The sequence below is a fragment of the Daucus carota genome, chromosome 2 (genome assembly GCF_001625215.2).
Source record: "Daucus carota subsp. sativus chromosome 2, DH1 v3.0, whole genome shotgun sequence".
Classification (NCBI taxonomy): domain Eukaryota; kingdom Viridiplantae; phylum Streptophyta; class Magnoliopsida; order Apiales; family Apiaceae; genus Daucus; species Daucus carota.
Window position 1 is genome coordinate 34,557,209 of NC_030382.2, and position 23,254 is coordinate 34,580,462.

Here is a 23,254-nt window from a genome sequence, read left to right on the forward strand (position 1 = left end):
CTCCCAGTGTTTAGCATAGAGATCTGCTTCAAGTACTCTAAACACTGTTCCATCAGACATGAAGTAGATAAGGATATTATCTCCTCTGTCATTCTTTACCAACTGGACTGAATCAAGTTTGTCCATTTTGTCTTGCAATACTCCAGTCTTAGGAGCACAGAGAGATGAGGGGTCATCTGGTCTTGATCCTATACTCTGATCAAATTTTTCATACTTGGATCCCAGCCCTCCTTTATCCCTTCCTGCCTTTTGATGAGAAAATGGTTGAATTGAGCCTTTTTCAAAACTAATCTCAGTCATCAGAGTAGGCTTTGCAAATCCAGCCAGTGGAGTAGTTGTTGGTTTGAACACAGCTTGAGCTTTGTCAGAGACTGTGTCTTTCTTTGCTTCCTTATCGACTTGAGCTGTGTCAGAGGTCAATTTTCCTTGTTGTGATTCTGCAACATGAGCTTTGTCAGAGATTGCAGCTTCTGATTTCTTTTCCTGTACAACTTGAGCTGTGTCAGAGGTTGTAAACTTCTTCTTATCCCAGCCTTTCTCCAGATTTTCATCTACTTTGCTTTTTCCTTTAGTTGTATATTCATCTTCAGAGAATACCTTTTTGACTGGTAAACTCTGATCAGCAACAGTAGCTTCTTTGATCAGTATCCCTTTTTCCTTTGGTCTGGCAGTTGATTTTGCAGGCTTTTGGATTTTTCCTGACTTTATTGCTTCAGCATGTTCTTTCTTTAGTTCTTCTTCTTCTGCAGCAATCAACTCTAAGTCCAAATTGGCTTCTGGATTTTCTTGTTCAAAAATTAACTTAGCAAGTTCTTCATCAGTCATTGGTTGATCTGATCCAGCCACTGGTCTCTGCTTTGACCCAGATGTGACATTGTATGTTGGGACTGGAACAGACTTTGAACTTTGCTTAGGTTTTGAACTGTCAGAGTTTGAAACTCTTCCACCAGTTCCTGCCTGAAATCTCTTGTGCTTTGTAAAATCAGCATCATCATCATCCTTTTTCTTCCTTTTCAGAGTTTGAGTAGTAGACTTGCATTTGACTTGAGCTACTCTCTCCCCCTTTTTGGCATCATCCTCATCAGGAATCAGAATTGATGTGATCAGAGAAAGTGATGTTTGGATAGCTTCCAGCTGCTTTGACATCTTTTCTTGATTTGATTCAATCAAAGTCATCCTCTGGTCCAGAGATTCATTTGCAGTGACCAGCTTCTGTACACTTTCTTTTATAGGATTGATGGTCCTTTTCTTTTCCAGTTCATTGGTCTCCTTGACCTTTGCCACCTCTGTTCTTAGACCATCTATTGATTTAGATGTCTGGGCATGAGCAGGATGAAATGTCTTCAGATATAGAATTGTGCCCTTGAGGCTTGACATAACATCAGAGTTTGTAATTTTCTTCTCTGCCATAGCTAAGAACTCTTCAGCTTTAGGTGTTTCCAAGGAATGCTGGTGGCTCAACCAGAGTTTATCCCAGACTTCACTTGGAGGATCAACCTGAAGATCCCTTGGGAGTGGCTCAGAGTCTGTATTCAGAGTTTGTAGCCTGGCATTGAACTGGCTAGTAGACTCCCATTTCTGTTGTGTCAGAGGGACTTCAGCATTTTCATCTTTGTCAGTATCTGAACTGGTATCATTCTCAGGATCAGAGTTTGCTTTCTCATCTGCAGGAACAGGATCTGCAACTTGCTCCACAGTATCTTGAGCAGATTTTCCTTGGGCTTCAGACTGTGTTTTGATAGGTTCTTCACCAGTCTGAGCAAGAGACTGTAAAGCTTCCACAGCTACCTTGTCTGATTCATCAACTACATCAGACCTGTAGTTTTCTGGAGCTGTATCATGAACAATGGCATTCTCAGGTATTTTCATTGGAGAATGAGGAATTGGAGTAGAATGGCCATGATCAGATATTGGAGATTTAGGATCAGAAGTTTTTGCTCCAGCTTCATTTGTAGCTTGTGCATCACACTCTATTTCTTCATCTACTGCAGATGCTGTAGAAGTTGCTTTAGGAGATGTTGTAGGAGATACTGTAGGAGATATCAGAGGAACAGCTTGAAGAGGGTCCACCATCAGAGGTTGAGAATCTTCAGCAACTTGAGTTGATGGTGTTTGCTCCTCTTGGATGGTGAAATCAGTAATTTCAGGTTCTGGAATCTTGGCCCTCTTTGGCTTGTGTGCCCTTCTTTTGAATCTAGCTGGTTTTGGACTGGGCTGAGCAGGTTCATTTGTTGTTGTAGGAATAGGTTCAGGATTTACATCTTGTGCAGGTTCAAGATCATCAAATTCATATGCTGCAACAAGTCTCCTCCTTCTTTTCTGCTTTGGTGTAGAAGCAGCTTCAGAGTTTATTGGGACATCAGAGTTTGCAGCATCAGAGTTTGCTGGTTTATCAGACTTTGTCTTTAGAACTTGTGTATCAACAGAGGTTCTGGTTTTGGTAGTAGAGGGTTGGTCATCAGACTTTGTAGATTTGGATGGTTTGGTAGTTGATGATCTGGGTTTTCTGGTGACTGTGGGAGAGGTAGGATGTTGTGGTTGAGATTGTTGAGGCTGTTGATGTGGTTCTTGAGGAAGGTTCAGCCTTGCTCTGAATGGAGCTGGGATTTGCAGAGGCCTGAGAACTGATCTCTTCTCATCTTTAGATATGAGATCCTTAAAAGCCCTTTTATGAAGTTTAAAAGGTTTGATCTCATCTGCAGCATCAAAATCCACTTCTCCAACAGTGGCATTAAACAACAATTGACAAAATCTTGAGAAATATATGACGTTCCTGTTCTCAAGCATTCTTTCACCAATATTTCTAAGCACTAATCTACCAAAATCAAAAGCAGTAGAATAGATCAGAGAATACCCGATTTGGAGCATGTCCATTGGAATAGCATCCCAGTTGGTAGATTTCTTCTGGAAAGCTCTAGTAATGCAATCAAAGAAAAAGCTCCATTCCTTATTGAGCCATGGACGCTTCAACTGACCCAGTTTATCCAGAGATTCGTAGTACCCCAAATCAAGCATCATCGTTCTGAGATTTGCATCTCCATTTGTAATGTATGCAGGATGTTCCGGCAAGTTGAGTGCCTGACGAACTGTTGCTGGAGTAACTGCATACTCCTCCCCGTCATAGGAAAACACAATTGATGGTGATCCATCTGCACCACCATTGTCATATGTACCCGACCTCCAAAAGCTGATGATTTGGCTTCCTGAAAGTCTTGCAGGAGCGGTGAGAGCTGTACCGATGACACTCTGTGCCAAGAATCGCTGAAAGGGATGATAATCCCTTGGGGCTTCAGCAGTATCAAGGATGGCTGCATAGTTGTTGGGAACAAATTCAACACCTGCCAAGATAAACGCTGTAGTGGCCATTATACCAGAGATTGTGTTTGAGAAAATGTGTGTGAGAAGATTTGAATATGAGAGAGAAGAGAGCAAGAGTGTGTTGAGAGAGTATGTGTAAGTGAAGAAGTGAATAAGTGTATAAGTGAATGATAAGAAATAAAATCTGAAGTGAAAGACTCTTCAGATTTTGTTTCACTGAACACGCATGAGCTGTTTGTTCACTTGGACACCTGTCACAATACAACTGGTTGATGAAAGTTAGTGGGATGGAGAAACGATATTAGTAATCATGAGTGCAGTAAAACACGCGCAGTAATAAAGGCTGATTACACGTTCTCCTATTAAAATGTTTTTCATGTAAACCCACTAACAATACACCCGTTTGAAAATACTCTCTTCACATTCTCTGAATATTTGAACTCCTGAAATGTACAAGATTTTAAAAAAATCAAGAACAATTCACTCGAATTTTAAACTCTGAGATTTAAATCATAGAAAATAAATTTCTAAATACCTCAGAATAAAAACATAAGTGTCAGAATATTCATCAATAAATCAGAGTTTGTTCTAAAATCCATAGCTCAATAATGTGCTTGTGAAATCTGTGTGTGGACATGTGAAATCAGAGAATATAAAATTTCACAATTTCGTAATTATAAGGTAGACAAAAATAATTTATGCAAGCTCTCAAAATTTAGACTGGGACATACTCTGATGAAAACAATAAAATAATATAACCCCCTTTTTTTTTTTTTTTTTTTTTTTTTTTTTTTTTTTTTTTTTTCTTCTGGACGCTTCTCAGTGTAAGTGAGGCACGACCTTTAAATATAATATGGCATTGGTATTTCTCCAGTAATCAGAGAATGTGACTGGTCACCATAGATTATAAAATCTTAGCAATTACTTAATACCAGCAAATGTTTGGTTCTTCCCAGTCACTGTCATCTAAGATCTCAAAGGAGTACCATGCTTATTCTTCAGGGGGTTTTGTCTCAGGGTAACAAAACATCAGAGTTTATAATCACTGTCTAATATATGAGAGAAAATTCAAATTAATCAGTCTCACTTATAATTAAGATATGTGAAGTAGTAGAGTCTCAATGATATCAGCATGCATAGTGTGAACTAATGCAGCACAAAATTGAGATCAGGATTAAGGAACTTAGCTGAGTTTCATGATTACTCATTCTGAACATGCTTCATGGTATCTTCATAGGTGATTTGTCTCAGAGAAGATAAAAATGAGATCATTTATCAAGATTCAGAGTTTTATAATCATCAGAGAATACTATCAGAGAATGTCATCAGAGAAAAGCAAACAGAGTATATCATCAGAGAATGTCATCAGATTTTAACAATCAGATTATATCATGGCAAATGTGTGAGTAATACATATGGTAAATTTGACAATTTAAATTGTAAAGATCTAACCAATATGTTTACTCAGTTCCTGATATCATTCCTAGCTCATTCACCAGCCTAGTAAAAGTTGCTTCACTTAATGGTTTGGTGAAAATGTCTGCTAGCTGCTGTTCAGTAGGAACAAAGTGAAGTTCAATGGTTCCTTCCTCCACATGCTCCCTGATAAAATGATATCTGATACTGATGTGCTTTGTCAGAGAATGTTGAACTGGGTTTCCTGTCATAGCAATAGCACTTTGGTTATCACAATAAATAGGAATTTTAGAGAAGGATAACCCATAGTCCAACAGTTGATTCTTCATCCAAAGAATTTGAGCACAACAGCTGCCTGCAGCAATATACTCTGATTCTGCTGTTGATGTTGAGATGGACTTCTGCTTCTTACTGTACCAAGAAACTAGTCTTCCACCCAGAAATTGACAACTTCCACTTGTGCTTTTCCTGTCAATTTTGCAACCTGCAAAATCTGCATCAGAGTATCCAATTAGATTAAAATCTGATTCTCTAGGATACCATAATCCCAATGATGTTGTTCCCTTGAGATATCTGAATATCCTTTTTACTGCAATCAGATGAGGCTCTCTTGGATCTGCCTGAAATCTTGCACATAGACATGTGGCATACATAATGTCTGGTCTACTTGCAGTCAAATAAAGCAATGATCCAATCATTCCTCTATAGTTTGTGATGTCCACTGATGCACCAGTATCTTTTTCTAGTTTGGTTGCTGTTGCCATAGGAGTAGTTGCAGCTGAACTGTCTTGCATACCAAATTTCTTCAAAAGATTTTTGGTATACTTGGCTTGATTTATAAAAATCCCATCTTCAGTCTGTTCAACTTGTAAGCCCAGAAAATAACTGAGTTCCCCCATCATGCTCATTTGGTACCTAGACTGCATGAGCTTGGCAAATCTTTGACAGAGTTTAGCATTAGTGGAGCCAAAGATAATATCATCAACATAGATTTGAACTAAAAGCAGATCATTACCATGATTCAAATAAAACAGAGTTTTATCTATGGTACCTCTAGTAAATCCACTTTCAAGAAGAAATTGAGCTAGAGTTTCATACCATGCCCTTGGAGCCTGCTTTAGTCCATAAAGTGCTTTGTCCAACCTGTAGACATAGTCTGGATGTTTTGGATCCACAAAGCCTGGAGGTTGTTCAACATATACCTCTTCATCCAGTTTCCCATTTAGAAAAGCACTTTTGACATCCATCTGAAATACTTTGAATTTCTTGTGTGCAGCATAGGCCAGAAAGATTCTAATTGCCTCCAATCTTGCAACTGGAGCAAATGTCTCATCATAGTCAATACCTTCCTGTTGTGAATACCCTTTTGCCACAAGTCTTGCTTTATTCCTTGTAATGACACCCTCACTGTCAGTTTTGTTTCTGAACACCCATTTTGCACCAACTATGGATCTGTCTTTAGGTCTTGGTACTAGGGTCCAGACTTTATTTCTCTCAAATTCATTTAACTCTTCTTGCATTGCTTGAATCCAATCAGCATCTTGAAGAGCTTCCTCCACCTTTTTGGGTTCTGTTTGTGACAGAAAGCAATGATGTAAACACTCATTGGCTGTAGCTGTCCTTGTTTGTACACCTGCTTCTGGATTTCCAATAATTAAATCAGGTGTATGAGATTTTGTCCACTTCCTAGCATGTGGAAGTTGACCATTTTCATCATTGGATCCTCCCCCTTGATCCATGCTCTCCTGATTCTGCTGATTATTCTCTGTAGCTCCCCCTGCAATTGTGCTATCAGAGTTTGAATCAGCATTCTCTGATGAGTTTGAGTTAACATTCTCTGATGAGTCTTCAGTAGAGTCTGAAACATTCTGATGCTCCCCCTCAACAAGTGCTTCACCATCATGAACCTGTAAGTTTTCATCAGAGTTTACTGTATTTTGTTCACAGTCAGAGTTTGACTGATCATCAGAGTTTGTTGAATCAGAGAAAATTTCTTCATTTTCAAAATGCAGTTCTTCATGATCATCCATATCTGTTAGACCCATTATTCTTTTGTCATCAAATGACACATGTATGGATTCCATGATCACCTTGGTTCTCAGATTATAGACTCTGAAGGCCTTTGTTATGATAGGATAACCTACAAAAATGCCTTCATCAGCTTTTAAATCAAACTTGGTAAGCTGTTCTGGATGAGTCTTCAATACAAAGCATTTGCACCCAAATATGTGAAAGTACTTCAGATTTGGCTTCTTTTTCTTCACCATCTCATATGGAGTTTTGCCATGCTTATTAATCAAGGTTGCATTTTGAGTGAAACAAGCTGTTTGAACAGCTTCTGCCCAGAAATAAGTAGGCAATTTAGCCTCATCAAGCATAGTTCTGGCAGCTTCTATAAGAGTCCTGTTCTTTCTCTCAACTACACCATTTTGCTGTGGTGTACCAGGTGCAGAGAATTGTTGCACTACACCTCTTTCTTTGCAGAACTCCTCCATTGTTGAATTTCTGAACTCAGTTCCATTATCACTTCTAATGATCTTCACTTTGTCTTCAGATCCATGATCCAGTTGCTTTACATGATCCATCAGATGCAAGGCTGTTTCATCTTTAGAGTGAAGAAAATATACCCAAGTATATCTAGTATACTCATCAACAATAACAAGAGCATATTTCTTCCTTGCAATAGATGGTACATTTACTGGTCCAAATAGATCAACATGTAAAAGGTGATATGGTTTCTTAATTGAGAATTCAGTCTTACTCTTGAAAGAAGTCTTTCTCTGTTTGGCTTTTTGACATGAATCACATAATCCATCAGATGTTAGTAGTGATTCAGGGAGTCCTCTCACAAGCTTTTTCTTTATAAGCTCATTTATTGAATTGAAATTTAGATGTGAGAGCTTCTTGTGCCACTTCCAACTTTCTTCTGCAGAGATTCTTGTAGATAAGCAAATTGCTTTTCCCTCAGAGTTTGTAGGCAGGTGGATTTCATAAATATTTCCATGTCTGTGTGCAATCACTGCCACCTTGCCTGTAGACTTACTTACTATCTCACTGTGTTCTTCATAGAAATCAACATGATACCCTTTGTCACAGATCTGACTGACAGAGAGTAAATTGTGCTTTAGCCCTTGAACAAGAGCTACATTTGATATGATGACATTTCCAAGATTGATATTGCCATATCCCAGAGTCCTTCCTATGTTGCCATCTCCATAAGAAACACTTGGGCCAGCTTTCTCCACAAACTCTGATAGCAGGGCTTTATTTCCAGTCATGTGTCCTGAACATCCACTATCCAAGACTAGGATATTCTTCCTGTTGCCCTGCAATCACAAGGACCACTAATTGTTAGTTTTAAGGACCCAGACTTGCTTGGATCCCTTGGCCTTATTAAGTTTGTTAGCTTTTGCAGCGGTATTATTATCAGAGTTTGAGCTAACAGACTTTGCAACAGAGTTTGTACTGGAAACAGAGTTTGTACTTGCAGAGTTTTTATTAACCTTTAAAGAAGGTTTCAATTGATAATAGTCATAATACAAACTATGATATTCTTTGCAAGTATAAATAGAATGCCATAAACTACCACAATGAAAACATGGATCTTGTGGTTTATATCTAATACTACTTTTTCTAACTCCAGACTTTGTAGGTAAAGAGTTAATGTCCTTGTTCTTCCTGCAAAAATTAGCAAGATGATTAGTATTACCACAGTTATGGCATGTCTTCCTAGGTGCATTTGGAACAGGCATGTAGTTATTACTCTTGTCTATGCCAATCTTGCCATTTCTGTTTTTCCTAGGCTCCTTGTTTTTGTCATCAGACTTTACCTCTTTAAGCTTATGTTTAAGCTGTTTCTGAGTCATCAGTCCTATGTTAACCTGTTTGGGCTTTTCAGATTTTAAATTGTTGTTAATCTCTGATTTTGGTCTACTCTGTTTAGACTTAGAGGATTCAGCAACAAATTTAACAGGTTTAACCTTAGGTTTTTGAGTTTTGACAAACTCTGTTTTTGATGACTCAGCTTCTGATTTATCAGAGTAACCTAGTCCCTTTTTCCAATTTCCACTACCTAAGATATCCTGAGTAGTTTTGCCTGAGCTAGTCCATGTCTTAATAATCTCCCTCTCCTTAGCAAGTTCTGATTGAAGAGATGCATACCTCTTTAATAATTCATCTTTGACAATGACAGCATCATCTCTTTCTTTCTGAACTTCTAGCATTTGAACTAATTCTTTTTCTAAAAAATCATTCCTTTTCTTTACACTCAGAGTTTCAGATTTTAATCTTTCATTTTCTAAAGTCTGATCTCTAAAGCTAGTGTGCAAAGTTTTAAGAAATAATCTTAACTCAGTTATATCTTCAGTATCAAAGGCAAGTGTAGAATGAGGTACCTTTGCAGTAGATTCAGAGTTGTTATCAGTGTTTGCCATTAGAGCATAGTTGACTTCTTCTTCTGAATCAGATGTATCTGTCCAGTTTCCTTTCTTGGTGATAAAGGCCTTTTCTTTTTCCTTTTTGGCCTTCTTGCATTCAGATGCAAAGTGACCCTTTTCACCACAGTTGAAACAGGTGTACTTGTCAGCTTTTCCAGCTTTCCCTTCCTTGCCCTCATTCTTCCTGAAGTTCTTCTTCTCATAAACTCTGTCAGAGTTTCTGTCTTTCCTTGAAAAACTTTTGCCTTTGTTGAACTTTTTGTAGGCCAACTTCTTGAAGCTCTTCACCATCAATGCTGCTAACTGCATCATCTCATCATCACTTTCTTCAGAGTCTGAGGGAACATCAGAGTTTGAGTCATCAGAGTTTGATGTCTCAATGTCAGACTTTGTGACATGAGCTTTTCCCTTGCTCTTAGCAGCTTCCTCTTGAACTTTCAGAGCAACAGACTTTGATTTTCCTCCATGTCGTTTGCTCCTCTGTTCCATCTCAAGTTCATGAGTCTTCAGTCTTCCATAAACATCATCAAGAGACATTTCTCCAAGATCAAGATTGTCTCTTATTGTGGTGACTTTCAAATCCCATTTTTCAGGAAGAGCTAGAAGGAATTTGAGGTTTGAGTCTTCAAGATCATATTCCTTGTCCACCAGAGATAAGTCATTCAGCAGTTTGACAAATCTGTCATACAGATCTGTCAGGGACTCACCAGATTTTGAGTCAAAGTGTTCATACTCCTGTGTAAGGATTGTTTTTCTGTTTTTCTTAATGGCCTGAGTTCCTTGACATCTGGTTTCCAGAGCATCCCAGATTTGTTTAGCAGTTTTGCACCCAATCACCCTATTAGACATTGCATTATCAAGGGCACTATGCAACAGATGCTTCACCTTTGCATCTTTGCTGATTGATGAGATGTCCTCTGGAGTATAGTCTTTCTTTTCTTTTGGAACCATCTTTTGAGGTTCATCTGCAATCCCAACAGAGAGCTTGGTGGGCATATGTGGTCCATCAAAAATCCTGTCAAGGTATTCTGGATCAACAGAGTCTAAGAATATGATCATTCTTTCTTTCCAGACTGGATATTCAGATGCCTTAAGGATTGGAACTCTAAAGGATGAAGCTTGTGATTTTTCAGACATGATTGTGTTTAAGATCTCACTGTAGTAATCTTAACAGAGCTGGCTCTGATACCACTTGTTAGGTCCTATATTTTCACTATATAGAATGATATAGTGATCACAATCTGTAACACAGTAAGACAATATAAGAGATCGAAAGCAATAAACTCTTATATTCACAAAGCTTTAATAGTTACAAAAACTCTCTCAGTGATTTATATTGTATCACAAAGAGCTGCTAGGGTTCTTGACAATATACTCGATAACTCAACTCATATAGAGTAACCCTAATCTGTGTTTATATAGACACAGTTACAAAATCAATCTCTGATTTGATATCCTATAAATCAGCTAATAAATCTATCAATCAAAGATTGCTCCAGTTTTCTGTTTAGTTTCCATAGTCAGCAAATCACTCCTCAGCATCTATCCTTCCTTGAAGTATATCCGCTTCTGAGCTCTTTCCACGTGTAAACTCTGTCGAGTCTTGACTATGTAAACTCTGATCAGACTTTATCAAACTCTGTCAGACTTTACTAAACTCTGTCAGACTTTACTTAACTCTGATCAGCTTCTAGCTTAAACTCTGATGATTCCTGTTCTAAAACAAACTTTAAGAACATTAGTAGTAATCATCAATTATATCTAACAGAATAACATATTATCACATATTAATAACAGAAAAATATTCATAGATAGATAATAAATTGTAAAAGTTAATCTTTTATGAGAAAATATAATCAATTGGTTAATATAATTTAATTAAAATTCAATTTATCAATACTAAAATACTAATAAAATAATGTTAAAATTTAAATTTATAAATAATTAATTACGAACTATATACTCGCCCGTGTTTGGCACGGGTTAAAGGCTAGTATTACTAAGATTGGAGACTAGCACACCAATGCACCCATCGTTGTTCATTTCTGTTTCCTGAACTGGTGGTCTTTGAAAAAGAAGTATCCTATGCTAAGAAAATAGTACTAGAATAGAAACAAAACCAACAAGTCACAACAATTAAATACAGAGCCCAAGAGCCTCATTTATTATTTAAATCCATGTGGTTTCAGACATTTAACTAACTGATTGTCTTGCAGTGTTTGGCCATTGGATTTGGATTAGTGTTCACTCCAAATCTCGTTTTAATTTTCTGCTAGACCATCTCTAGCAAATTCAACATAGACAAGCCAAACTGCGGAGCATAAGTTCTTCTCTCAGTCAGATAGTAACACTACTTGTTCAGTGCCATAATAATTCGTATGTATTAATTCTCATGGTTTTATCATGACAAAACTATTTGTGCTGTGCCATGATAAGTCGTATATATTAATTCTTATGGTTTATCATGACAAATGAGTAATGACTGTTTAAGTGTTTATTGTCTGCAATTCCCTCTAAAATCTTCACTATATCATTTTATCTCTTGGAAGCCAGGGTAACAGTACTACCAATGACTTTAGGCACCTTTAAAATGATTGCTTAATAATTATGTCTGTCTAGTTAGTATTATCATTCTAGGACAGACTTATACAACAGAGCTTCTCATCATGTTCAATGCAGGAGGGTTAAGAATCATAATTTCTAGCTCCACCCTGATTTTCTACAATGAATTTCACCACGTCATCGTTGTTAGGTCACTTACATGAATCTGTTCTTCTGTCTTTTCTTTCTATTTTGCGTTATGGTTGTATTTGTAATCAGTTATATATATTTATATTGAAATCTGTATTCAGAAGCTAGTCATTGACTCATTGATAAGAAGTAAGGACAGAGAGTGTAGCATGCTATCTCCATTACTCTTCCCTCGCACAGAGTGCGATCATGTTGAGTTTTGTGGCTTCGTAGTGAAGGTTTGTTTTCTGGGAGTAAGTTTTACATGTTTAAATTGAACTAGCTACTCTTAATTTCACAAAAGCAAAGGTTGTACCTGCGTTTGTGGAAATAAGTTTTACACAAAACCGATATACCTCTGTTGATGCAGAAAGTCGGCAAAGAACGTGACTCTTGGAGAATCTGTGGATGGTAAGCATAAACCCATAGAGGTTGGTGTGTATTACCTGTACATAGTGATGAATCAGAGTTAAATATCAAATTATTATTGTTTCGAATAAATGAAGTTTACTTTGTCTATATCGCAAGCGAATTGGTTCATTACTGTTGTATACGTAGTATGCAATCGGAGCAGTAGATAATTGACCTCAAAAAGCTGAGAATGTATATTGTACCGGTCCCAGTAGTCGATGATTTCAGCAGAAGACTGACCAAGTTATGAAGCAGCAAGGGGGCAGAGTAGAAGGTTGGATTATGGTTAAATCAGATTTCCAGACTGTGGTGTATGCCATTCACAGCTAGGTCTCCCCCTTAGTTAAATCTTTAATGACTGCAAAGAGTTGTTCCAGGAGTCTAATTGTGTCTTCCATTCTTTTGTTAAATGAGCGAACAAAGTTGCTTGTCACCTTGCAAGAGAGGCTTGTTTCAGATTGTAATCATGATACAAATAACAATGCTGCAGCATCTATAGTATTGTGGTGACTTGTATAGGGCATATCCTCGACTCTTTCCATAAATTATGTATACAATAAGAGGTCTTTCACGATTAGAGTAACGACACATAATTATGAAAGTTGTCCGGATAGCTAACCATGTTAGTAGTGCAAGAGGAGCCTAAATTTATGTGTATCGCAAAATGCTCGGATAGCTAACACTCTTAGAACAAGAGGAGTTTAAATTTATGTATATCATAAAATGCGTGTTGGGTAATGAAAAAAAACCGTTAACAAATGGAACAGACAGAGCAATTAGCAAAGGATAACTAATCATGTTAGTGCAAGAGGAGCCTGAATTGTACAAGAGGAGTTTAAATTTATGCATGCCGTAAAATGTGTGTTGGGTAATGAAAAGAAAAATAAATAGAAGAGACGGAGGGAGTACACGCGAAATTAAGAAATTTTACATGTCACCTGCCGATCCAAGGGGATATGGCAAAAGGAGATAGACATGCCGCAGCTGCTGAAAATCATATCAAATTCGATAAACAAATAATTATCATTTGTATAACAAAGTATTCAACAAGCGTGTCCAATAAATATTCCGATTTGTTTAAAGAAATAAAAAAAATTTGTACAAGTTATTTCATTCAGTTTACGAGAATATTCAACATGAATTTTAGTGAATTGATAATCGTCTATGAATTTCAATAAATTAGTTGAAGTTGAGAAGCCGCGCGTTGCGGCGGCCTATAAAAATTATATTAATGATTTGATATAAATATTTGTAGAATGCAATAATTTTTTGGCTGTCGATAAAAAGTATATTAATGAATAAAAATTAATATTTGTAGGATAAAATAAATTTTATATTATAAAAATCTTGATATAATACCGATACTAATATATAAAATTGCAAAATTGGACTATAATTCATGGTGAAAAAATGAAAATAAATTTCTACACGTAATTAACAATTTAAAGCACGACGAATCTTAATTTTATTTGTATTTTTTTTTTTGGAAAAGAAATTATGTTCTTACATTGTCACCTTCCTCCAATTTTTTTGGATTGATTGTGCACAAAAACATGTAACTTAAATCCGTGAGATAGCGGTCTATCTTGTACTCCCTCCGTCCTTCCCATTTCTTATCGTTTGGGTTGGGCACGGAGGTTAAAAAATATGTATAAAGTAGTGGAAAAGAGAAAGAAAAGTGGGTGAAGTGGTGGACCTATTGATTTTTAATGTATTAAAAGAAGATAGTGGAGTAAAAGTAGTGTGAAAAGTAAAGAAAAGTGAAGAAGTGGTGGGAGTCATTGACTATTTTGGGTAAATTTTGAAATGTAAAGAATTGGATGGGACACCCCAAAAAGAAAAGTGTAAAAAAATGGAAGAGACGGAAAGAGTAACAACCTTTATTTTTTAATACTGTATGAACAGTCTTCACTTAAAAGTTGCTTGAACGGACCAAACAGATAATGCATGAATAATATTTTCCTGTGTACAAAATAAATCATATAAAAATTAACAATAACAAGTATGTCCGATGAACAAAACAAATATTATAAAAGAATAACAACAAACATACATCACTAATATTTAATTCGGATTTTCTAGTGCACACACTAACAACCACATTTTGTTGAGGTGGATGGCTTTTATTGGCTAAACCTCGTTAATAATCATAGCCCCCTGCATATTGATATCATCCATCAATATCATATCAAGACTATATTCTTCTCTCGTGTTTGGATTTGTCGACTCCCACATAGCGGTCTATAACTACCTTTACTTGCAACAATCTTTATTTTTTTTTAATACTGTATAATCAGCATTCACTTATTGTTGCATAAGAACGGCACCATCGAGTTAGAAATCAAGGAAGAGAAATATTACCGGAGAGAGGTAGGGTTGTGGTATTAAGAGAGAGTAGGTTGTGTTTAGATGATCGAAAATCCTACAACCTACAGGAGTATTTATAGGTGCGGAGAGACTTGTGTGCTACTCTTCCCATAATTAAATAATCTGAAACAAAATTAGATTAAAATTTTCAAGATGCTATATTTCATAAATAATCTAAAACAAAATTAGATTCTGAAACTTGCTTATAATATATCCGAAACTAAAAAAAGTAGTTCTAATTTTTGATATTTTTCATCTGAAAATTCCAGAAAATTAGAAAAATAGAACGGAGCGATTTGAAAGTCGCCACCTACATGCCCGTCGCTTCTCTTTTATATAAGTATATTATTGATTGATGATTGATTGATTGTAATTGATTTTAATTTTATACAAAAAATTATAGATTCGAAATAATATATCACGATCCTTCAAAATTCAGTGAATTATGAAAGAATTTAAAAAATATAAAATATACCGGCTGTTTTTACAACATCAATCATTTTATATAATAAAAAATAATTAACATTATTTCAAATTTTAATAGACTCTAAATAATTTTAGATTGTGTATGAAAATATAAAGACATGATTTGAGTTCTCATCAAATTATCAGTTTTGTACTAATATTTGAATATTCCCGATTTCAAATAAAATATAAATCCGACAATTTTATATATCCAAATATGTCCCATAAAATTCAGGATATAAAATTGAATTCAAGTTCTCAGGTCAGGAGTGAATCTTATATATTTTTAAACATAATATATAAATGTGTTGAATAATCAGATTTTATAGGATGAAATGGACAAAAAATTTAAAATAATTTAAAATTTTAATTTAATATCTCAATATATTAATATTTTTGTAAAATCCGGAACAAAACCTTTTTGTTTGAATAAAAAAAACTAATAATTTTAAAAACTTTTAAATGAAAAAGAAACCTTAATCTTAATAATCTAATAAATTATTCATCCATAAATTCCTACTTTTATAGTTTTATTAATTAAAATATTTTCTTATAATTTTGGTTAAGGAAATCTCAAATGTCTTCTTCAAAAATCCTACCAGTCTCAACCATCCCCAGGGTTTATCAAATCTGACCCAAACACCACCGCTATTTCTCCTCCTCACCGCCATCTCTCTCTCTCTCTCTCTCGCACACATGTGCATCTATTAGAAATAATAGAATGAAGAGAGTGTTGAAGCTATCACTATCAGCCCAGACAGACCTCATAACCCTCAGAACCTTCATTACAAAACCCAAAATCATTCTACCTCAAACCCCTTTCTTAATCACAAACAATCCAATTACAACCTCAACTACTAGATTCTCTCTTAAAGATTCTTTCTACTCTCAGCCCAGTTTGAATTCCATTCCTTTTCCAAACATCATTGGATTGTTTTCTGATAGGTTGTCTCATAATGAAATTCAGGCCAAGGAAGATCTCATTCATAAGGCCTCCGTGTTGCGAAATGAGTTGATTCGGGTTGAGGATAGTAGGGAAGATTTGATTTTTAGGTTGTTGGATGAAAAGGGTACTTCTTGGTTTAAGTGTTTTGATGATGGGGCTGCATTTGTTGAGCTTTTGAGGCAGCTTGAGTCTTACCCTCGTTGCGCGCTTCAAGTAAGTTCTTTCGCTCTTTTTTGGCTTGTTAATGTTGAATTCGATGTGTTAGTTGTGTTTTTTATGCTAGGATTTGGTCGAAGTTAATGATATGTATTTGCGGCAGTTTTGGGTATTAGGGTTGTAAAGTGTCATTTTTAAGGTTTTTTCTATGTAAATGTTTAGGATATTGGTCTTGTCTCGGACATTGTCAGCCTTATGTGTATATGGTTGATGTGTACTTTTTTTTTGAATACCTAAGATTAACATTATCTGTACATAGTTGATGATATTAATGATAAGTATTTGACAACATTATATATATAATGTTGAGTCGGACTATTTTTGAAGATATGCATGTCATACTGCCTGCTAATTTTATGGGAGAAGGATCAGGCTGACCTTGTCAACAAGCATATAAAGCTCTTCAAGTCATTGAATGTGAATAGGGAAATTTTATTAGTATATTTCTATTTGTCATTGTTGTTATACAGTAGTTCTATTTGATTATTTATCCATATTGATACATTTTTGTGCTGATACAGGTTTTAAATTGGAGAATAAAACAGTCAGATAATGGATTTCCTATGACATCAGAAGAGTATGCTAAAGTCATAAAACTTGCTGGTAGATCGAAAAATATCGATCTTGCAACTGAACTTTTTACTGAGGCGGCAAACAGAAGGATCAAAACAGCTGCTACATACAATGCACTCCTTGGTGCTTATATGTATAATGATTGCATTGCTGAATGTCAGTTGCTGTATGGGGATTTTAAGAGGGACATCTCGTGTAAGCCGACAGTTGTAACATACAATATTCTTCTCTCTGTCTTTGCGCGGGTGATGCATATAGACCATATGGAGGCTGCTTTGCAGGAAATGAAGAATTCAAACATCATGCCTAATCTGAATACATATAATATGCTTCTTAGAGGGTATGTCACATCTTGGATGTGGAATAGCATGGAGGAGACATATAAAGTGATGGTAGCAAATGGAATGCAGCCTGATATTGACACTCATTTGCTGTTGCTTCGGGGATACGCTCATTCTGGTAATTTAAAAAAAATGGAAGAGATTTATGAGCTGGTCAATTGCCATGTTATTGAACACAAGGAATTTTCACTAATAAGGGCTATGATCTGTGCATACTGTAAGAGCACTAGCAGGAATAGAGTTCAAAAGGTTGAAGAATTACTTAAGATATTACCGAAGAATGAATATATATCTTGGTTAAATGTGATGTTGATTAAGTTGTATGCTCAGGAAGATATTATGGATGTGATGGAAAGTTACATAGATGAGGCATTTGCGCATAAAACTGCCGTCGCAACAGTGGGCGTAATGCGTTGTATAATCACTTGCTATTTCAGAGCTAATGCAGCAGAAAAGCTTGCAAAATTTGTAAAGCGTGCAGAGTATGCTGAATGGAGAATCTGTCGTTCCTTGTATCACTGTAAAATGGTCATGTATTCATCACAAAACCGTCTTGCAGAAATGGAGGGTGTTCTCAGTGAGATGGAAAACTTCAATCTACAAACCACAAGGAAAACTTTTATTATAATGTGTAAAGCCTATATGGCATGGGGACAAAAGCGTAAGCTGGATCAGATTTTAGGAGTTATGTGCACGCAAGGATTTGGAACCCCAGGCTCTACATTGAACTCGTAGTGCTTTGTTTCATATATGTTAAAACACTAACAGTCAATGAGAACGCAGCAAAAGATTGCTAATGGTTCATTGCATCTATAAGGCCAGTTTCATCTTATACATAGGTACTTCTATCTCCTTATAATGCTATGGTTTCCTCTCTTCGCCAGCATTACTTTGATGTTACCCCATAAATTTCATATATTTCAACTTATCATTGAGATTCTGTCATTCTGAGAAAATTCATGACTCTCTGAGTTGCTAATAGGTTGACTGATATAATCTGATGCATGACTTTTCTCCCTAAAGTAGGAGTTAATATTAGGTATCCTGTTTGCATAGGAAGTGGATAACATGGTATGCATCAGGCATCCGGTCTATATGTATGTAAGTGTAAAAGAAGAGGTGGTGAATATGACCATATTTTTAGGCTGCGATAAACCCTTAAGTCTCTAGTTTCTCCAACATTATATATGCTTATATTCTTATCTCTATTTATCAAACCCTATGCTTGAAAACCTGAAAGCATATTAGGAAACTTTAAAAACATGGTTTTTTGGAATATCATATATTATTATAAGACAATAGGTCACAGTTAGTACAACTTGCTTTCTGTTTTAAGAAGTTTACTAGCAAAATCTCACTGGATGTTTTGCTGGTATATTTCTTATGGAACAATGTTGTAGAAGCTAGAGTGTGTTTTCTGTATCGGGGGGGGGGGGGGGGGGGGGGGGGGGGGGCAAAAGATTAATTAAAAGAATTATTTATTCCTTGGACAATTTGATTTTAAATATATTTGATCAGATTCTCATATAGATCTCATCTCCTACATTTTGTTTTCCGGCAGGTGCTAGGGGTTCACTTTATTAAGAATTTAATTGTGCTGCTTTTGGGGAGGCCGAGGATTGAATTGTAGGGAATATGGAAGATAAAGAAGGGGAGGATAGTATAGACCTTTCATAATATATTCTGTAAAATGACATGAGTCGAAGAGTAGTAGGATGGAACGAGCATATAATGAATAATTCTAAGAAATAGGATCCAGTTTAAACCTGGTGAGTGGAATCGATAAGAGGAATGCTAATCATGTATAAGCAGTCATAAATGTTCAGATGTCATTTCATTCTCATTCCATTCTATTAAATTCAGCAGAGCTGTTTAGTTTACAACTTTCTCCTAAATTGCTGCAGTCTTCTTACTTTGTTACTCGGTGACTCTCTTCATCCGCCAAGACAGGCAGAGACCCACTGTAAAAAATATATATATTATATTTGTTTTTGGAGGTTAAAAGATCATAAAATAAAATCTATTCAAACATCTTCTCAGTGGATTGGCAGAAGATTGAGACATATATGCAATATATTTTAAAAGATTCATTAGTTCATATAATTTTACTTTGTTGCATGATGAAGATAACAGTTTTTAAATAGAGATCTTCAAATAAGTTAAGTAAAATCTGATATAAATTTGCCGAATTCCTGTATCCCCGTACCGCGCACTTATTTAAAATATGGTTTTTTTAGGATCCCTTTCAAACGATTGTAATCTTTACAATCGTTTGAAAGAGATCCTAAAAAACTTGGAGAATAAGCGAAATATTTGGATAAAAGGGAATAAACCATATATGATGAACACTACATAGCAGGATAATAGTGCAACTATATTTTATTTAAAGAAATCATTACAATCCTGGTATACTTTAATTATGTGATGAATAAATTTCTCAACTCCTTGCTCCACATCAGTTTTGATGTTATTGAATCATCCCTACTTAGTATGCTATATCTACTTGAGCAAAGTCTAGTTTCTGGTTTATATTGTGAGCATGCAAAGGTTTGTGAGCTTTATTTTTATCCTTTACTCTCCTTTTTCCAGTATCTATTTATTCATGACTATCTTAAGCCGTTAGAAATGAGAACTGAGGACCAGTCTGTAATTTTAGTATAAATGGTGCTTCTTTATTATTTCATAACATATAAGCACAAAAATTTACTTTTTAATTTATCACATCGGGATTGAGAATTGCCTGTTTGGTAGATTTGTGTTAAATTTTGGAAGCATACAATTATGTAGTTTTTAATCATGATAAATGGTGATGTGCAGGATAGAGAACACATTCCTTTTGTGAACATGGAATATGTCCTCTTTACCTTTCATAGACCAAAGCAGAATTATTATTAGGGAATTTGGCAAACATACCCTTTTTTTATCATTTTAATTGCAGAACTACTGTCTATCTTATTTCATTGCAAGAATACGGTACTTGTAAAAATTTAATAGCAACATCACAGCCTTCCTTTCTCTCCTCTTTCCGCGCACTCTCTCTCTCTTCTATCTCTCCTCTCACTATCATCTCTCTTCTCACAATCTATTTCTCATCGACACCATGCCAATACTAATTCTTTCAATCGTGTTACTAGATTCAAGAAAACAATCAGATCATATTACACTAGTTGTGTTGGATTTCGAAAAGAATGGGGCTGGATAGCTGAAGAACATATTACACATAATTGAGAGACAGCGTGATGGTGAAGAAGAGAAAGGGCCGGAATACTGGGCTATATTTTAGTTGCTTTTGGTCGGGATTGTGGGTAGACGAGTGAGTGAATGTGAGATCTGGGAGTTGAGGTTAAACATAATTGATTTCTTATTTTCTTTAAGTTGCTTTTGTGGTTGTTGGTCCCGCAGGGCCACTCTTTTGAATATTTATTATTAGTTGCAACTTATTATGCAACTAAATATAATTTTTAACAGATTACTTTATATTTGCATTTGTGGTTGCAGATGTGGTTGCTGGCAGTTGCATATATGGTTGCATATGCAACCACCGTATTTTTGCAAATATTTTTTGAAGTATAGTATATTTGCAAATTGTTTTAAAAAGTGATAGTAATTTTGCAAAAATTCTTTTAAAATTGGGTATTTATGAGAAAAGCCCTTATTATTATTTGTTAATGTTATTATCTACTTCTTCATGCTGGTAGTAATCGAACTAGAGTTGCATTGTCTGCAGGGGCATAGTTATTTATGACTGAGCGCAGGTATCCTGAGTTTGAGTTTCTTATAGTATTCTTTTGAGATTTGAAGATAAAGAGTCTTGAGCCCAAAATAATACTCGCTGCACACTATTATTGTACGGTTTTCACCTCTCGAATCAGCATAAAAGCATGAGAATTAACTCACAAAATTTATAACAATTTCCTGCACTGGCCAGTAATCTAAAGTTGAATTTTTTTAATAGCATTTTATTTTAAATTATAAACAAACGATATCTCTTTACTAAGTGTAGATTTTGGCCCCCTTGAGCTCTGATATCATGGCTCTGCAAATGAGTATCTATACATTAGAAGGAGAGAAAGTAGTACTCCATATGTTTTTTTCAAGGATACAGACACTCCTCTTAGTTTTGTGTTGCTGCCTTTGTTTGTTTGGTTGGTTTGCGCAAAACGGAATGTTGGATTGCAAATATGAGACTGAAGAATATATTGGAGCAAATATGTTTTAAAGATAATAATTGTGAAGGGTTAGAATTGAAGGCAGGAAAGACCTATAGAATGACTTTAATTGTAGAACATATTTTTACAATATTTGCAGTTTAGTCCATCCCATTCAACCAAATGGAGGGTAAGGCCTCAGCTGATTATAAGGACTAGAAAAGGAAATAGAGGTGGGATGCAGTAAAATATGTGAAGGAAATGGCGGTAGAGCGCAAAAAGGAGAGCTTTATAATAAGGTTTGTGAAAGAAGAGAAGAACAAACATATATTTGTTTGTCACAGTCTATATAGTCTAGTATGATTTGGTTGGTTTTGAATGGGGGAAAGAATTATGATTTAATGTCAAGATTTTAGTGTAGATTCGTATGCATTCCTTCCAAGTTGAAGAAGCACATAAGAGTTTTAGAACCATTTTATGACTTAACATGTGCATCTTCCATATAAATCTGGTTTTGGCAGTCTTATTATCTATCATTCAAGTTTGACTTTACTTTATACTTTGTTTTTCTGCTAATTCATGTTTCACTTCAATACATGCACTGCAGAATTTTTATTATGGTGAAACATGTCAAATATGATAATGGCAAAGTAAAAACTACTGTGGTTGTCTGGTGGTTGTGGTGCACATCAGCCATTCTGCATTGTTTTGATAAAGGCCTCCGTGGACCACAACTTTTTTTGCAGATCATGATTATCATTGCAGGAGAGGGATTCTTATGTTATATGCCCGGAGATTGTCAACACATTGCTTTACGCGGATGAGGAACTGTGGACATGCATAGTCGGATACAGGCAAGTGCCCAGTGCATGGCACACATTTGAACTGTTTGGTATTATCATACAAAGTGCTCTTCTGAGGTGTAGTTTGATTTTTTTTAGAAGTCCCTTTTATATTATATTTGTGTTAGATCCCATTAGAATTCAGTTTCAGCCACGAGAAAGTACTTGATTAATTTTGCTAATCTATAATAGATGAGTTGAGTGCATTGGGCAGTTGGTTTCAATGTGTACAAGTCCAAGGAAATATCCTGTTGGCACTCTTAACCGCTTATAGTTCACTGACCACAACATTAGATTGTTTTGTTAAGCAACTTTGTATTTTATTTTTATGATTTTAACAATTTTGCACGTTATGATTGAACTAAATAATCTGTATTTTTCACCCTCGATATTCTGAAAATGTTCAGGTCAATATTATAAATTTTTGTTAAAATGAAGGAGAAGGCATAGCAAAACCTGCTATGAATGATTTTTTTTTGTTGATTTTTTGTTTTTCTAAATTTTTTCAGTGTAGTAAAATATAAACTAGGAAGTTTGAGAGGGACAAGCACGATTATATATCTTTTATATTTCATATACTAATAGAATCTGTACAAATTTTTATACAGAAATATAAATGTCAGTTACAAGTAAAATTATAAAGACAGAGTCTAACTAAAATATAGTGAAAGATCAAACAATATTCATATAAAATACTGTAGTGTATTATAGAACTCTCTCGTCCGTAAAATGTAACAATGTCTTGTTATAACTTTTCTGTAAAGTAATTTTGAAAGAAAATTTTTGCAAAAAGTCATTGGGACAAAAATCAAGCGAACGAATATATATAATTTTCATGAAAATCAAGCCTTAAAACTAAAAATTTTCATGAAAATAATTTATTTTTATTGATGGAATTGATGTGCAGGGATTCATGAACATTTATTATACACCTACCAATTAAAATTTACTCTATTATTTAGTGACTATTATATGCTCGCACTATAAAAAATCTCATAAATTTATTTTGTTCAGCCCGATTTGAAACGAAGGCAACATTTCATTT

At 35.3% G+C, this 23,254-nt stretch overlaps 2 protein-coding genes across 3 annotated transcripts; one reads left to right on the plus strand and one right to left on the minus strand.

The window, feature by feature from the left end:
* Positions 1-821: 821 nt before the first annotated feature.
* LOC135150514 (uncharacterized) lies at positions 822-15,814 on the minus strand. Its single transcript, XM_064086853.1, has 3 exons — positions 15,743-15,814; positions 1,547-2,319; positions 822-957 (listed from the first exon to the last, which is right to left on the minus strand). The coding sequence occupies exons 1-3, from the start codon at positions 15,812-15,814 to the stop codon at positions 822-824; spliced, it is 981 nt and encodes a 326-aa protein (XP_063942923.1).
* LOC108210189 (pentatricopeptide repeat-containing protein At2g30780) lies at positions 15,729-22,562 on the plus strand. Of its 2 annotated transcripts, none has more exons than XM_017381471.2 (3): positions 15,729-16,302; positions 16,827-18,058; positions 21,975-22,562. In XM_017381471.2, the coding sequence occupies exons 1-2, from the start codon at positions 15,865-15,867 to the stop codon at positions 17,952-17,954; spliced, it is 1,566 nt and encodes a 521-aa protein (XP_017236960.1). In that variant the 5' UTR covers positions 15,729-15,864; the 3' UTR covers positions 17,955-18,058; positions 21,975-22,562. The 2 variants fall into 2 exon arrangements, with proteins under 2 accessions (XP_017236960.1, XP_017236961.1); XM_017381472.2 differs by having other exon boundaries at positions 22,114-22,562.
* Positions 22,563-23,254: the final 692 nt, after the last annotated feature.

Excerpts from the sequence above, each read along its gene's own strand:
- LOC135150514 (XM_064086853.1), bottom strand. The coding sequence starts at position 15,814 with ATGGCGGTGAGGAGGAGAAATAGCGGTGGTGTTTGGGTCAGATTTGAT. Across the intron at positions 2,320-15,742 it reads CCTGGGGATGGTTGAGACTG|AAAAGAAGGAGGAGACTTGT; the intron begins GTAGGATTTTTG and ends ACACCAAAGCAG. Across the intron at positions 958-1,546 it reads ACTAGCCAGTTCAATGCCAG|GCAGGAACTGGTGGAAGAGT; the intron begins GCTACAAACTCT and ends AAGAGATTTCAG.
- LOC108210189 (XM_017381471.2), top strand. The coding sequence starts at position 15,865 with ATGAAGAGAGTGTTGAAGCTATCACTATCAGCCCAGACAGACCTCATA. Across the intron at positions 16,303-16,826 it reads ACCCTCGTTGCGCGCTTCAA|GTTTTAAATTGGAGAATAAA; the intron begins GTAAGTTCTTTC and ends GTGCTGATACAG.